Source organism: Mobula hypostoma, chromosome 9 (genome assembly GCF_963921235.1).
Source record: "Mobula hypostoma chromosome 9, sMobHyp1.1, whole genome shotgun sequence".
In the NCBI taxonomy this organism is placed as follows: Eukaryota; Metazoa; Chordata; class Chondrichthyes; order Myliobatiformes; family Myliobatidae; genus Mobula; species Mobula hypostoma.
The window spans coordinates 105112655-105128196 of record NC_086105.1 but is presented as its reverse complement, the minus strand read 5'-3'; the positions used below and the strand labels follow the sequence as shown (position 1 = coordinate 105128196).

The window sequence follows — 15542 nt, the reverse complement described above, 5'->3', positions numbered from 1 at the left end:
CTGCTTTAAAGCCTTCCCGTTCCCGCCCTCCCTGGGCGGGATTGCTGTGGGGAATGCATATTCCCAGACCCTTTCTGCGCGCAGGATTTTCCCCCTGCTGGTGAAGATGGCCTGGCGCCCTTTTTGGGGCCGGCCCTCTGCCTGCACGCGCTGTTGTGAGCCGGTTCGTGTGTGCCAGAAAGTGGGTCGCCACAACACTGCAATTCCTGATCCCACTTTTAAAAGGCTATTTAACCCTGTTTATCTGTCTTATCTCATGTGACTTAAAACACTTTGGCCAAATTTGCTCTTAACTTTCTCTGCTGCATAATCACTTTATCCTCTATTTATCTTCATAAAATTATAATGTTTATTGGAAGAATTGAGTCTGAAGAAGCTACCTCAGTCTGCATTTTTAAAAAGGCTAGTCAAAGAACATTTGCTACACTAATTTAATTCCGAAAGCTTGGGAGAATAATTTTAGCCCATTAAACAGCTCAGCGTTGAAAGCATTCAGAGGGAAAAGGACAAGAAGCTATTATATAGGATATTCAAGTCAACCTCAGCAGAATGTTTACTTAAGATAGTTTTATTTAAGTCAGAAAATGCCTTCTTTTGGTTTCGCATTCTTCTACACATTCCAATATTTCTTATACGTATGATATTTGCTTGGCCCATGTGTACTTAGTAAGCATAAGCTTTTGCAAATTCTTTTTTTTAAATCTACAAAGCAGTTGGGCTTCTCAGGCCTCCTAAAACCAGGAGAAAAGAGGTGTATCCCAGAGTTAGTCCAATTCAATCTAAACCAATTGAGAACTGACCTGTGGAGCTGGTCTTTATGTAAGTGTTGGGATGAGAGAAATTACATGATGCACTCATAAATAGAACATATAACAGTACAGCACAGGAAAAGGCCATTCAGCCCATCATGATGTACCCAACCAGCTAAAAAGCAAATCAAGAACACACAAACACCAATCCCTCCTCCCTACACCATGTCCATATCCCTCCATCTTCCTCACATTCATATTCCTATTCAAACATCCCTTAAAAGCCTCTAATATATTTCCCTCTACCACCATACCAGGCAGTGCATTCCAGACATCCACTACGCTCTGAGTAAAAAATTTACCCCTCACATCACCTTTCAAAGCACCCCCTCTTCACCTTCAAAGCATGCCCCTTGGTATTAGACATTCCAACCTTGGGAAACAGATACTCCTTGTCTACTCTATCTATGCCTCTCATAATCTTATAAACCTCTATCAGATCTCCCCTCAGCCTTCGCTACACCAGAGAAAACAACCCAAGTTTATCCAGCTTCTCACGATAGTAGATGTCCTCTAAACCAGGCAGCATCCTGGTAAACCTCTTCTGCACCATCTCCAAAGCCTCAATGTCCTTCCTATAGTGAGCCAACCAGAACTGTACGCAATACTCCAGATGTGGCCTAACCAGAGTTTTATAAAGTTGCAACATAATCCCTAGACTTTTGAACTCAGTGCCTCAACTAATAAAAGCAAGTATTCCATAAGCCTTCTTAACCACCTTATTAACCTCTATAGCCACTTTCAAGGAGGTATGAACTTGAATCCCAAGATCTCTTTGCTCAGCAACACTGTTAATGATCTTGCTCTTAACAGTGTACTGTCTCCTTGCATTTGCCCTACTGAGGTGCAACACCTCACATTTATCTGCTTTAAACTCCATCTACCCATATCTGCAATTGATCTATATCATGCAGTATTCTTTGTCAGTCTTCTCCACTATCCACAACTCCACCAACCTTGGTATCATCCGCAAATTTACTAACCCACTCATCTACATTTTCATCCAGGTCATTTATATACATCATAAGCAGCAGAGGTCCCAGCACATATCTATGTGGAACACCTCTAATTACAGAACTCCGACTCCAGTAAAACCCTGCACCACTGCCCTCTGTCTTCTATGCACAAGCCAGTTTTGGATCCAAATAGCCAATTTGTCGTGAACCCTATGCATCTTAATCTTCTGGATTAGCCTCCTATGAGGGATTTTGTCAAATACCTTACTAAAATCCATGTAGACCACATCTGCTGCCCTACCTTCATCAATCTCTCTTGTCACCTTGTCAAAAAACAGAGTCAAGTTGGTAAGATACAACCTGCCCTGCACAAAACCATGCTGGTTCACTCTCCAATGGGATCCCACCACCAAGCACATCTTTCCCACCCTTCCCCCACTTTCCGCTTTCCAAAGGGATCGCTCCCTACGCTACTCCCTTGTCCATTCGTCCCTCCCTTTTGATCTCCCTCCTGGCGCTTATCCTTGCAAGTGGAGCAAGTGCTACACCTGCCCCTACACCTCCTCCCTCATTACCGTTCAGGGCCCCAAACAGTCCTTCCAGATGAGGCAACTCTTCACCTGTGAGTCTGTTGGGGTCATCTATTGTATCAGGTGCTCATGGTGCGGCCTCCTGTATATCGGTTATACCCGACATAGATCGGGAGACTGCTTTGCCGAGCACCTACGCTCCATCCGCCGGAAAAACCAGGATCTCCCACTGGCCGCTCATTTTAATTTCACCTCCCATTCCCATATGTCAATCCATGGCCTCCTGTACTGTCACAATGAAGCCACACTCAGGCTGGAGGAGCAACATCTTATATTCCATCTGGGTAGCCTCCAACCTAATGTTATTAACATCGATTTCTCAAACTTCCTGTAATGACCCCCCCCGCCCTCCTTCACCACTTGCCATCCCCTTTTTCCCCTCTCATCTTACCTCCTTGCCTGACCATTGCCTCCCTGCAGTGCTCCACTCAATTTTCCTCTTCCATGGCCTTCGGTTCTCTATCAGATTCCCCCCTCCTGCAGCCCTGTATCTCTTTCACCAATCAACTTCCCAGCTCTTTACTTCATTCCTCCCCCTTCAGGTTTTACCTATCACGTGTGTCGCTCCCTCCCCTCCCCCCACCTTCTAACTCTTTATCATCTTTTTTTTCTCCAGTCCTGCGGAATGGTTTCAGCCTGAAACATCGACTGCATTCTTTTCCATAGATGCTGCCTGACCTGCTGAGTTTCTCCAGCATTTTGTGTGCGTTGCCTGGCTCTCCCTAATTAGGCCAAGGGTTTCCAAATACTCATATCCTATCCCTAAGAATGTTCTCCAGCAATTTCCCTACCACTGACATGATACTCACTGGTATATAGTTCCCAGGATTTTCTCTTATTACGTTCTTAAACAGAGGTACAACATCAGCCACTCACCATTCGTCCTGTTGCTCGAGAGTTCATAAAGACACTGGTCAAGGCCCCAGCAATCTCATCCTTTGCTCCATCAATAAACTGGAGTAAATCACATCAGGCCCTGGGGACTTAATACTCATTAGCAGGCCCAACACTTCCTCCTCCTTGACTTCTAAATGCCTGAATGTATGCTGTACACTCAGCACTGATCTCCTGGTCCTCCATATCCTTTTCCTTGGTAAATACTGAAGCAAAGTACTCATTAATTACCTCACTCACATTCTCCACATTCAAGCAAAGGTTACCCCCTTTTTCCTTGAGTGGTCCCATCCTCTCGCTAATTATCCTCTTGCTCTTGATGTATGTATAGAATGCCTCGGAATTCACTCTAATCCTACTTGCCAAGGACTTTTCATGGTCCCTCCTGGCTTTCCTGATTTCCTTCTTTAGTTCTTTTCTGGATTCTTTACACTCTTCAAGTGCTTTGTTTGATCCTAACTTCCAAAGCTGTATATACTTTTTCCTTTTACTTCTTTTTGTAAATTCACCATCTCTCTGCACATCCAAGGTTCTCTTATCTTTCCATCCCTGACCTTGCTTCTAACAGGAAGATATCTTTCCTGGGCTCTGAGCAACTGATCGTTAAACATTTTCACATGTCTGATGTGATCTTGCCAGAAGAAAGGTGTTCCAAATTAACTCTTCTTAGTTCTTGCCTAATGCCTTCATATTTTGCCCTACCCCAATTTAAAACTCTCCTACAATGACCTTACCTATCCTTATCTACAGCAATCCTGAAAGTTAAGTTAAGTTAGGTCACCTTTCCCTAACTTCTCACCCACTGAAAGATCAGTCACCCAGCCAGGCTCATTACCCAACACCAGGTCCTCTTGTTGGACTGCCCACATATTGACTTAAGAAACCTTCCTGGATACACTTGACAAATTCTGCCCCATCGAAACCCCTTTCACTAAGGAGGTCCCAGTTCATATTAGGGAAGTTGAAATCCCCCATGACAACAACCCTATTATTTTTATACATTTCCTTAATCTGATTACATATCTATTCCTCAATGACCTGGTGACTATTGTGGGGTCTGTAATACAACCCAATCACTGTGATTGCACAGTATATATTGTACAAAAATATTGAGTTATCGTGATTCTTTTGTTAGTAAGTACCAGTTTATCTGACAGCACCTGTTTATTATGGCACAGGAAGAGGAAATTTGGACATTGGGTCTAGACTGGTTTCCAGCAAATGAATCCCATCAGTTCCATTTACTTTCTCCTTATTTCCCTGTAGCCCCGCAATCTATTCTCTCTCATATGCCTAGCAACATGACCATCACTGGAGATTATACAAAAAAAAAGTGATGCACTGGTATCTTACTAATATATTATCATTTACATATTAATTTTTTATTGTGCTTTACCTCTGATTGAAAGTATGTACTCTAGATTTATTGAATATTGCCAAGATTTTCTTTATCTCTTAAATAAATACCTCTTAAAATTTGTGCCCTTAATGTGAAAGTTAAGGAAAGTAGTTCATCATTGTATTCAAGACCATAAGACCATGAGATATAGGAGATGAAGTAGGCCATTCGGCCCATTGAGTCCGCTCCGCCATTCAATCGTGGACTGATCCAATTCTTCCAGGCATCCCCACTCCCCTGCTTTCACCCTATACCCTTTGATGCCCTATCTCTGCCTTAAATACACCCAATAACGTGGCCTCTACAGCTGCTCATGGCAACAAATTCCACAGATTCACCACCCCCTGACTAAAGTAATTTCTCCGCATCCCACTTCTAAATGGACGTCCTTTAATCCTGAAGTCCTACGCTCTTGTTCTAGAATCTCCTGCCATGGGAAATAACTTTGCCATATCTAATCTGTTCAGACTTTTTAACATTCCGAATGTTTCGATGAGATCCCCCCCCCCCCCGATTCTTCTGAACGCCAGGGAATACAGCCCAAGTGCTGCCAGACGTTCCTCATACGGTAACCCTTTCATTCCTGGAATCATTCTTGTGAATCTTCTCTGAACCCTCTCCAATATTAGTATATCCTTTCTAAAATAAGGAGCCCAAAACTGCACACAATACTCTAAGTGTGGTCTCACAAGTGCCTTATAGAGCCTCCACATCACATCCCTCCCCATCTAAGTAATAGAATAAGAAGAATGCCCTTAACTCCTGGTGGAGTCATTGGATCGCTGTCATAACAAGCTTTTTACACTAATCTTTTTGGTGTTTGCTCATCATGTGGCATTTCTGTAGCATTCTCCAGTTTTTTGTTTTACGAAGTCGAGTTGCTAGCTCGATGCTCAACCCAGCACGGATGGAAAGCGTGCCAGGGGAGCCGGTTGGATTTGACCGTTTGCTTTGGAGTCCAGTGCTGATGCCACTACGCCACCAGCCAGCCATCTAAATAATAGTCTGCACATTTATTTCTTCCACCAAAGTGCATGACTATACACCTTCCAACCTTGTATTTCATTTGCTACTTCTTTGCTCCTTCCCCTAAACTATCCAAGTCTCTCTGTAGACTCTCTGTTTCCTCAACACTACCCGCTCCTACACCTATCTTTGTGTCATTGGCAAATTTAGCCACAAATCCATTAATCCCATAGTCCAAATCATTGACATACATCATAAAAAGCAGCGGTCCCAACACCAACCCCTGTGGAACTCCACTGGTAACTGGCAGCCAGCTAGAATAGGATCCCTTTATTCCCACTCTCTGTTTTCTGCCGACCAGCCAATGCTCCGCCCACACTAGTAACTTCCCTGTAATTCCATGGGATCTTATCTTGCTAAGCAGCCTCATGTGCAGCATCTTGTCAAAGGCCTTCTGAAAATCCAAGTACACCACATCTACTGCATTCTCCTTTGTCTATCCTGCTTGTAATTTCCTCAAAGAATTGCAGTAGGTTTGTCAGGCAGGATTTTCCTTTCAGGAAACCATGCTGGCTTTGGCCTATCTTGTCATGTGCCTCCAGGTATTCTGTAATCTCATCCCTAACAATCAATTCCAACAACTTCCCAACCACTGATGTCAGGTGAACAGGTCTATAGTTTCCTTTCTGCTGCCTCCCACCCTTCTTAAGTAACAGAGGAACATTTGCAATTTTCCAGTCATCTGGTACAATACCAGAATCTATTGACTCTTGAAAGATCATCGTTAATGCCTCCTCATTCTCTCCAGCTAATTCCTTCAGAACCCGAGGGTGGATTCCATCAGGTCCAGGAGATTTATCCACCCTCAGACCATTAAGCTTCCTGAGCACCTTCTCAGTCGTAATTTTCACTGCGCAGACTTCACTTCCCTGACACTCTTGAATGTCTGGTTTACTGCAGATGCCTTTCACTGTGAAGAATGATGCAAAATATGCATTCAGTTCCTCTGCCATCTCTGCATAGCTCATTACAATATCTCCAGCATCATCTTTCATTTCACCAATGTCGTTCATCAGATTCTATTCTGTACACACGCTCTTCAAATCCAAGCATATATGGAGCATTAATGGGTGAAGATTGCACAAGGTAACATATGAATACCTCTGTTGAATGCAACATATTCCTACCTATAATAAAAACAGAAAATACTGGAAACACTCAAAAGCAGCATATGTGGAAAGAGAGACAGAGTTAACATTTCAGGTCAAAGACCCTTTGTCAGATCCCTTGTTGGAGTGTTTCCAGCATTTTCTATTGTATTTTCAGATTTGCAGCATTTTTGATTTTATATTCCTACCTTTTCCTTTTTGTCAGACTCCCGTGCTTTACAGTTTCCTTGGACATAACCTTCCAGAATCTTCATGAACTCCTGTACCTCCGGTACTTCTTGACATCTTCTGTTCTTTGAACAAAAGTTATGAAGCAGTGACGAAGTTCCAAGAAAGGTCTGCCTACTTGCATCTGGTGATTCCATCAGAGCCTGCAAATGAAAGTCCGTCAGATTCACACTTATGCACTTCACAGGAACTGAAGACTGATGATCACACATTCAATACTCATTCCTAATCTTCTTCCATGCTGGCCAAAAGAAACATGCACTTCCGTGTTACTCAATCAATAATGCTCAACTCAGCTCAGTAATGTATACCTGTGATTAGTTTGCTCCATCAGATCACGCAAGCTAATTTTTCTAGTTCTGCATACTTGACGCCTTGTTCTGACTGTATTTCAACACACCCATTTTTTGAGTGCATGATGCTGCTGAGGCTAACTAAACATGGGTGAAATAAAGGCTAGACATCACCACTGGAGAACATAACCATGGAACGATGGTACGTTATTGCGATGTTCCAAAATACCTTACTTTAACCTAAGAAAGTTGGTTACTCTTATTTCATTCACTTATTTATTGAGCTACACCATGGAATAGGCCCTCCTGGCCCTTCGAGCCATGCCAGCCAGCAATCCCCCAGTTACAATTACCAATTAGCCCACCAACTGCTATGTTTTTGGACTGTGGGGGGAAACCAGAGCACCCAGAGGAAACCTATTCAGTTATGGGGAGAACATACAAACTCCTTAGAGGCAGCAGCATGAACTGAACCCGGGTCTCTGGTACCGTAAATTGTTGTGCTAACCACTATGCTACCGTGCCACCCCTCATCTTGTCACCTACACAAATACCTTCAGTACTTGGCTGTTTCTTCCTGCCTTCATTATTGTATCATATTCTACCAAGATATAAATGATAATCAAGGATTGACAGCTTTAATTAACTAGATAGCATTGCCCCAATTCGAAAGCAAACAAAAAAAACCTATTGAAACTATCAAGCCCCAGACTATAGCCCGCTGCTTCCTCATGACCATCTTTGAATTTAGTCCAGTCACTCAGTGTTTTCTCAAACAACAATTTTAAACCATATTAGCAGTATAAATTACAACTGGATTAAATAGAATGCAGCTTCTCACAGTAATTGTGGCAACAATAGACGATGTAGGCTCTGGAATGAAAGCCAAGGACCACAGAAAGGTGTCTGTTCTATCTTTATCCAGCTCTTTAGACAGAATGACTTCTGTCAGGAAATTGATGCATGCTTCTGTTCCACAGGATGGTAAAGTATCCACCAGAGGCTGCCTAAAAATGTACAAAGCACAGTATCAGCCAGTTTGACAAATTTTCCCTTCATGGGCCCTATTACTAGGAATCCAGAAAGTACTATATGTATTTCAGATCAATCAGCCTCTCGTAGAAATCACATCAATGACTTAATTGTTGCATCATACGCCATTTCACTTAATTTGAGATCCCACATGGTAACAAGGATGTGCATTCTGAGGCAACAGATGAGGCTTAATCTGCACTTTCAGATGCTCTGCAATTTTGCTCTGGATGAAGCACTTAATACTGCACCTCCATCAATGGAAGTAGCTCCTCACCATCTGCTGCTTCTAATATTTTAAAGAACTCATCATCACTCCAAATTAAAAGAATCCAACCTTTAAGTATTCATATTAATCTGGTCCCCCAAATGCCTCCCTATCTGCAATGTCAGTGTCAGCTATCTGTGGATGCCGGTTCGGACTCACCAACTCCCTCAGAACCCATCAAATGGGAGTGAAAGCAAGTTGGCCTTAATTTTGAAGCACCATCCAGGAAGGATGCTGGAGATTGGTTGGTTGAAAAGCTAAGGCTTTTGAGGCAGCTGCCAGCCAGTCATAGTTCATTTCTTTGAAATTAAGTGCCATAGAGTGATGAACTCATCATTACACTGCATAGAAATAGGCTCTTCAGCATACCATTGACTTTTTTACCCAGCTAATCCTAATTACTCTCAGTAGGACCCTATCCAAATTAAAGACTTACACACCATGAAGCAACACCAGCTTGGAAAATTATGTGTTAGCTGTGATTTTAAACAGTAAACAGAATCATGCACGTGGGCAGAGAAAGAAAATAATAAAAAAAAAGTGATGGAAAAGCAGCACAGAGCAAGGCACATCGAGTAGCTGCAGCTTGTTTAAATTTGGACCTCGATTTGTAATTTTTGATTCCTTTCATTACTTAGTAACATTGTTTGCAAGCTGTAAAATAAAACTGACTTCTCTAGGTGGACTTCCATGAATCTGCCAACAGTCGAAGGGGCGAAATTATCTCAACGTTGAAAAGCAGTAGACTTTGCACGCATCGTTTTCTAAATTCTTCAGAGGAGCACTAAGAATATTGTTGCACTTAACTACTTCCCTTTGCAGTCTATGACTGCTGTACAACTGGCTGGTCCCTGGCCCATAACAATACACTCTGCCAACAATAATGCACATGGTCACAGACGAGTTCCAAATAGTCAGTGCAATCTCCGAGCAACACTGACTAACTGCAGAAAGTCTAAAACATAAGGAATAGGCTAATCATTTTTAAACAGCTGGAGTGGATTTTATGAATTAGCTGTCCTGTTACAAATTTTCATGCAGTGTAGCCATGTATCCTGAGATAGATGTGTCGACTACTGTGAATTAACTGTCCATGCATGCACTCTAATCTCCATGCTTGTATTTTCCCAAGCTGTGACTGGAACTCCAATGGTCTGCTCTGGTTACCGATATCACTGACAACCATGTGCATTCACCATAACTAAATGCTGGTACTTTTATTACAGCCGAAGTTTATTCATGAGGCCAGTTCACACAGTTAGAAGTACTATTTCTGAAAGGCTGCACATTCTACTCAGAATAGGTTAGGTTCAATGTAGGTCATTCTTATCACTGGCCTGGCCAGTGAGAAATTTGGTGAGGCTGTATACTGGGAAATTTTCCAGTTTGGTATGATGTCCAATGATATGAGTATTGAGAGATCCATCAAGTACACAGTTTATTAAAAATAAAACAATTTTGGCCCAGGTCTTCAGCCACTTGATTGTTGGAGTAAATAAGTGTCATGCAAACCACAGGCTCTTTGGCTGGGAAATCTGCCCTGTGAACCTACACAAGTAACCCTGGTGTCAGGGCCCAGCTGCTGGAGCAATGGCAAGGGGATCATTTTACTTGATGTAACAACTGGCTTAAATGCATATTTTATTTTGTGTTTTATTTTTAATTAAAAAGTCATCTTTATTAGGTCCTTGGTGTTTGTGAATGCCAAAGATTGCTCTGTTGCCTCTACCTGCATCTCTACCTGGTATGGGGGGTGGGGGGTACTGCAGAGCATCAAAATAAACTCCGGAGTTGTAAACTTAGTTAGCTCCATAACTGGCACTAGTCTCCATAGTGTGTGTATACATATATACATATCAGAATCGGAATATACACACAGATAAAACACACACACGCGCGCACGTATGTGATAATTAAATCACTTTTTTTCTCTATTATGTGTTGCATTGTACTGTTGCCACAAAGACAACAAATTTCAAGACGTATGCTGGTGATATTAAACCTGATTCTGATTCAGTTACGATGATGATGAGGACATGCAGTCCCCTTTTACTGTCATTTAGTAATGCATGCATTAAGAAATGATAAAATGTTTTTCCAGAATGATATCACGAAAAACACATGACAAACCGACTTAAAAACTAACAAAAACCACATAATTATAACATATAGTTACAAAAGTGCAAAGCAATTCCGTAATTTGATAAGAACAGACCATGGTACAGTAAAAGTCTCAAAGTCTCTCGAAAGTCCCATCATCTCACGCAGACGGTAAACCTCCAGCGCCCCAACTTGCTGATGCAGCATCCCGGAAGCATCCGACCACAGTCTGATTCCGAGTCCGTCCGAAAAACTCCGAGCCTCTGACCACCTATTCAACACCGAGCACCGAGCACCATCTCTGCCAAGCGCCGGCAACCAGGCGATATGCAAAGCCAAGGATTTGGGGCCTTCATCTCCGGAGATTCTCAATCGCACAGTAGCAGTGGCAGTGAAGCAGGCATTTCAGAAGTTACTCCAGATGTTCCTCTGTGCTTCTCACGGCTGTCTCCATCAAATCCGGATTGTCTACGGCCCCTAGTTACACATACAATATCATTCGCAATGGCCGCGCGCGCTGCGTCGCGTCGCCATCTTCTCCTCCCTCCTCCCCATTTTTGCTATTTCCACCCATTCCTCCTTACTCAGAATCCATGTAATCACTTGCCAGCTATTGCACCATCCCTTTCCCTCACCTCTTTATACTGGCTGTTTCCTTTCACTCTTTCAGGCCAAATAGGGGTCGCAACCCGGAAATTCGACCGTCTATTTCCCTACACAGTTGCTGCCTGACCCAATGAGTTACTTCTGCAGATTGGTTTTTCTTTGCTCTGGATTCTGCCATCTCATGCCTTCAAATCATTCAATGTCAGATCTAATGAAGGGTTCCAGACCTGAAATGTAAATTGCTTCTCTTTCCATCGATGAAGTCTGACCTGCCAGATGTTTCTAGCATGTTACTGTTTACACTTGAGGTTTCCTGCATCGAGTTATTGAGTTACAAAGCACTCAATCTTAGTGACAGCACTAATAACTGGTGAGCCTCAGGACAGGTTCTCACTGGTTGTCAAAGACACTGTGGGAGTGAGCACTTCTCAGAGAGTCCCTGGACTGCACCATGCTGCGAGGGGCCTCTCTAATAAGCTTGGAGCCATGCTGAAAGGAAAGGATCGACAACTGGCATTCTCAGGTAAAAGAGACAAGAATGGACACTTGACCGCAGGACATTTGGAATTAAACAGCTACTTAATCTACAATGCACCAGCAACAAATGTACACATAAATGGTAACTGTCTTGTTGCAGAATCATTAAGATTGTCATGGAGAAATTACTACTTCACTCTTGACTTAGCTGGCTATAACTTCCTGACAAACGGTTTGGAACCATTGTGCATGCATCTTCGCTCAGTGTCAGCAAGAAGACATGAGCTTCCTTTAAAGGCCACAAGTTAAAAATATTTGGTAAACCTTAGGCTGGCTTTTGTGGTCAGCAATGAAGTAATACTGTTGCCTTGTGACCATGAAGAAAGATGCCGATAAAGATCTAGGTGTGTGTGTTTCTTTTTGCAATTCCTTTCAGCTACGTGGAATCATTACCACACAAACATTGTTATGTATGGGGGCCGATAGTCGAAACAGCAAACTGTACACAGACAACAAAAAGAATCTAAGAAACATAATATTTAACTAATTTTTTACAGATCATTCACCACTCTCACCTCCCCCATCCCCACTCTAGTGTGCACACAGAAATTCCAATTTTGTGGGCCATTCTACACTGTGGTTTTCTCAACACTGCCCTGATGTTAGACTCTTCAACAGTTCCAATATGGAGCCCACCTGCTGTCATTTCCTAGCAGTTACAGTGGGGAACCTGCTCCAAGACTGTAATCTACCTTTTAATGTTGATACATTAAAAGCTCACCAGCTTTTGTGCTCAATTCATTCTACCCAACCCTGTAATGCACTTCCCTGCAAGACTATGCGCTCCCCAGCTAAGTGGACAGGCTAAGCTTTTCTTTCGCAGTCTAATCAAGTGAAAGGACAAAGTGAACCTTGTCGAGTTTGGGAAGGCCCCCCTTTGGAGCTAACAGCGGTCCTGCAGCTGAAATCAGTGCCAGCACTATTCTGCTTGTGCAGCGTTTGTTTATTTTAGCCATGTATGTTTGGTCTTGTCTGCTGTCCAGGAGCGGAAGGTACGGCAGTTTCAATCCATCTTATAAATGCAAGTCTTTCTTTCTTTCATATTTCTCAATGAATATTAAGTAGTCAAGTGAAAATTCAACAGGACACCTATCCAACCTCACCTCTGTTATCAGTAATTTCCAGTGAAAGTAAGAAAGCTAGAATTATTTAACATGGTTTAATTTCCCTGATGATAGGCCTTGGCTGAAACAGTTACTACTTGTTCATCCAATAAGGAAAATGAAATTATAAAAAGATTAATTCTTAAATTATCTCTAACATTCATAGCAAAAAATGTGTACTAGCTATAGAACCAATTTCAGATTGCTGGGTTGAAAATACAGATATGTTTAAGGAACAGGCTGTGAAGCTTTATATAAAGAAGAAATAGGCACAGTCTTTAACATTTTGCTTCTATCAGTGACAAGTGTCAATAAATTATAAAGAATCCTTTCTGATTTACAATTTGAGCCTCATGCTGAGGGTTTGAGTTCTTGTTCTTGAGAGGACGTGGTGAGCCGGCGTTGAGGAAACATTGTTGTATTTCCAGAAGAAATATTCATTCATTAATACTACTGTTTTAATGGCAATAAAGATCCAATGTTTTAGGACATTGGGCAATATCAGAAAGAGTCCTCCTTGTTAGATTCAGTGGACAACCATTTGATTTAGCAATTATACAGGTATATGCACCAATATGCACCGGTGGGAGGAGAAGATGGCAGCGCGCCGCGTGTGCGTAGCTCTCCGGTGAAAATGATATCGTATCCATTAAATAGGGGCCGTGGACAATTCTGATTTGATGGAGAGTGGACATGAAAGCACAGAGGAACATCTGGAGAAATTTCTGAAATGCCCGTTTGCTGCTGTCGTTACTGTGTGGTCGTGAATCTTTCAGAGGGTAGGCCTCAAAATCCCCGGCCTTGCCTGCTTTTGGCGACTGAGAAGGAGGTCGAATCGTTCAGACAGAGATGGCGCTCAGTACTCGGTGTCGGAGAGCTGATCAGAGCTCGAAGTTTTCAGATGACTCAGAGTCGGATTGTGGTCGGCATGGCAGGGAGAGTTTTTCTTCCTTCTCCCGTCTGCGTGAGATGTGGGACATTTGAGAAACTTTGAACTTTACTGTGCTCACAGACTTCATCATCAAGTTATGGTATTGTTACACTGTTTGTAACAAATGTTATAATTATGTGGTTTTGTCAGTTTTTTCAGTCTTGGTTTGTCCGGTGTTTTGTGATATCACACCAGAGGAAATAATGTATCATTTCTTAATACATGCATTACTAAATAAAAGAGGACTACGTGTCTTCATAATCATAACAACAGATGGAACAAATGAGGATATAGATAAGTTCTATGAAGAGCTTGAACAAGCAAAAAATGACTGCAAATCTCAAGATATTGTTATTGACATGGGAGATCTAAATGCTAAAGTAGGACAAGGTGCTGATGGAAATACCACAGGAAAATTTGGACTAGGGGAAAGAAATGAAAAATGTGAGAAATGGGTAGAATGGTGCAAGATGAATAATCAGATCATTATGAATACCTACTTTAAAAACGATCCAAGATGCTTGTGGACATAGAAAAGTCCAGATAATAACACTAGAAATCAAATTGACTTTATTACTATAAACCAAAGATTTAGAAACTCAGTGACTCAATGCAAAACATATGCAGGTGCAGACTGTAATAGTGACCATAACCAAGTAATATGTCATGTAAAAGTAAAACTTTAAAAACTAAAGCAAAAACCTGAACAATCCCTTGACTTAATTAAAGAAGAAAACTTAAGACAAAAATTTACAATTGAAGTAAGGAATAGATTTCAAAGTTTAGAAACAGAATCTGTTGAAGATGATAGCAATCATGTAGAAATGAAGTTTAACTCTCTAAAGGATGCCTTAGTAGAATCAGCAAAGTCAGTGATTCCTAAAAAGGAAAAACGCACAAGGAATAAATGGATGACAGATGAAATCAAAAATCTAATGGAAGAAAGGAGATGGAAGAAAGCAAATCCTATAGAATATAAGTCCTTAGATAAAAAAGTTAAAAGCTTATGTCAAAAAGCCAAAGAGGAATGGTTAAACCAGGAATGTGAGCAAATAGAAAGAATCCCTATTACTGATCCAAAAAGGTTACATCAACAAATCAAGAATATCACTGGTAAAAAGCTCCTCTGTTCTTCAGGTGGATGTTTGAAAGCAAAGGACGGTAACATTATCATGGAAAAAGATGAGATTATGAACAGATGGTCTGAGTATATTCAGGAATTGTTTGAAGATGATCGAGGCGAAAAACCAGGGATTAAGAAAAACATTGAAGGTCCAAGTATTTTAAAATCTGAAGTTTGTAATGCAATAAATAAGATGAAGAAAGGAAAGGCAACAGGTCCTGATGAATTAGTAATAGAACAAGTTATCGCCCTTGAAGATTATGGAATTGAAAAACTTACTGATTTAATCAATGACGTTTATGAGACTGGAATAATACCAGAAGAAATGAAAAAAATCAGTATTTATCACTCTTCCTAAGACACCTGGAGCAATAGAATGTGAATTACATAGGACCATAAGTTTAATGGGTCATATCACCAAGATACTTCTAAGAATTTTGATGACAAGAGCTAAAAGTAAGATACAAGCTGAAATAGGTAAAGAACAATGTGGTTTTCTGAAAGACAAAGGTATAAGAAACGCAATATTGGTGTTAAG

At 41.5% G+C, this 15542-nt stretch overlaps 1 protein-coding gene across 1 annotated transcript in view; it reads right to left on the bottom strand.

Annotated features, from left to right (window-relative positions):
* The window catches only part of LOC134352270 (apolipophorins-like), a 124665-nt gene that overhangs the window by 15685 nt on the left and 93438 nt on the right, over positions 1-15542 (bottom strand). The window contains exons 10-11 of the mRNA XM_063059560.1: positions 8146-8311; positions 6972-7154 (exon numbers count right to left, since the gene is read on the bottom strand). Coding sequence (XP_062915630.1) covers positions 6972-7154; positions 8146-8311 — 349 coding nt within the window. The remainder of the gene's footprint in view (positions 1-6971; positions 7155-8145; positions 8312-15542) is intronic.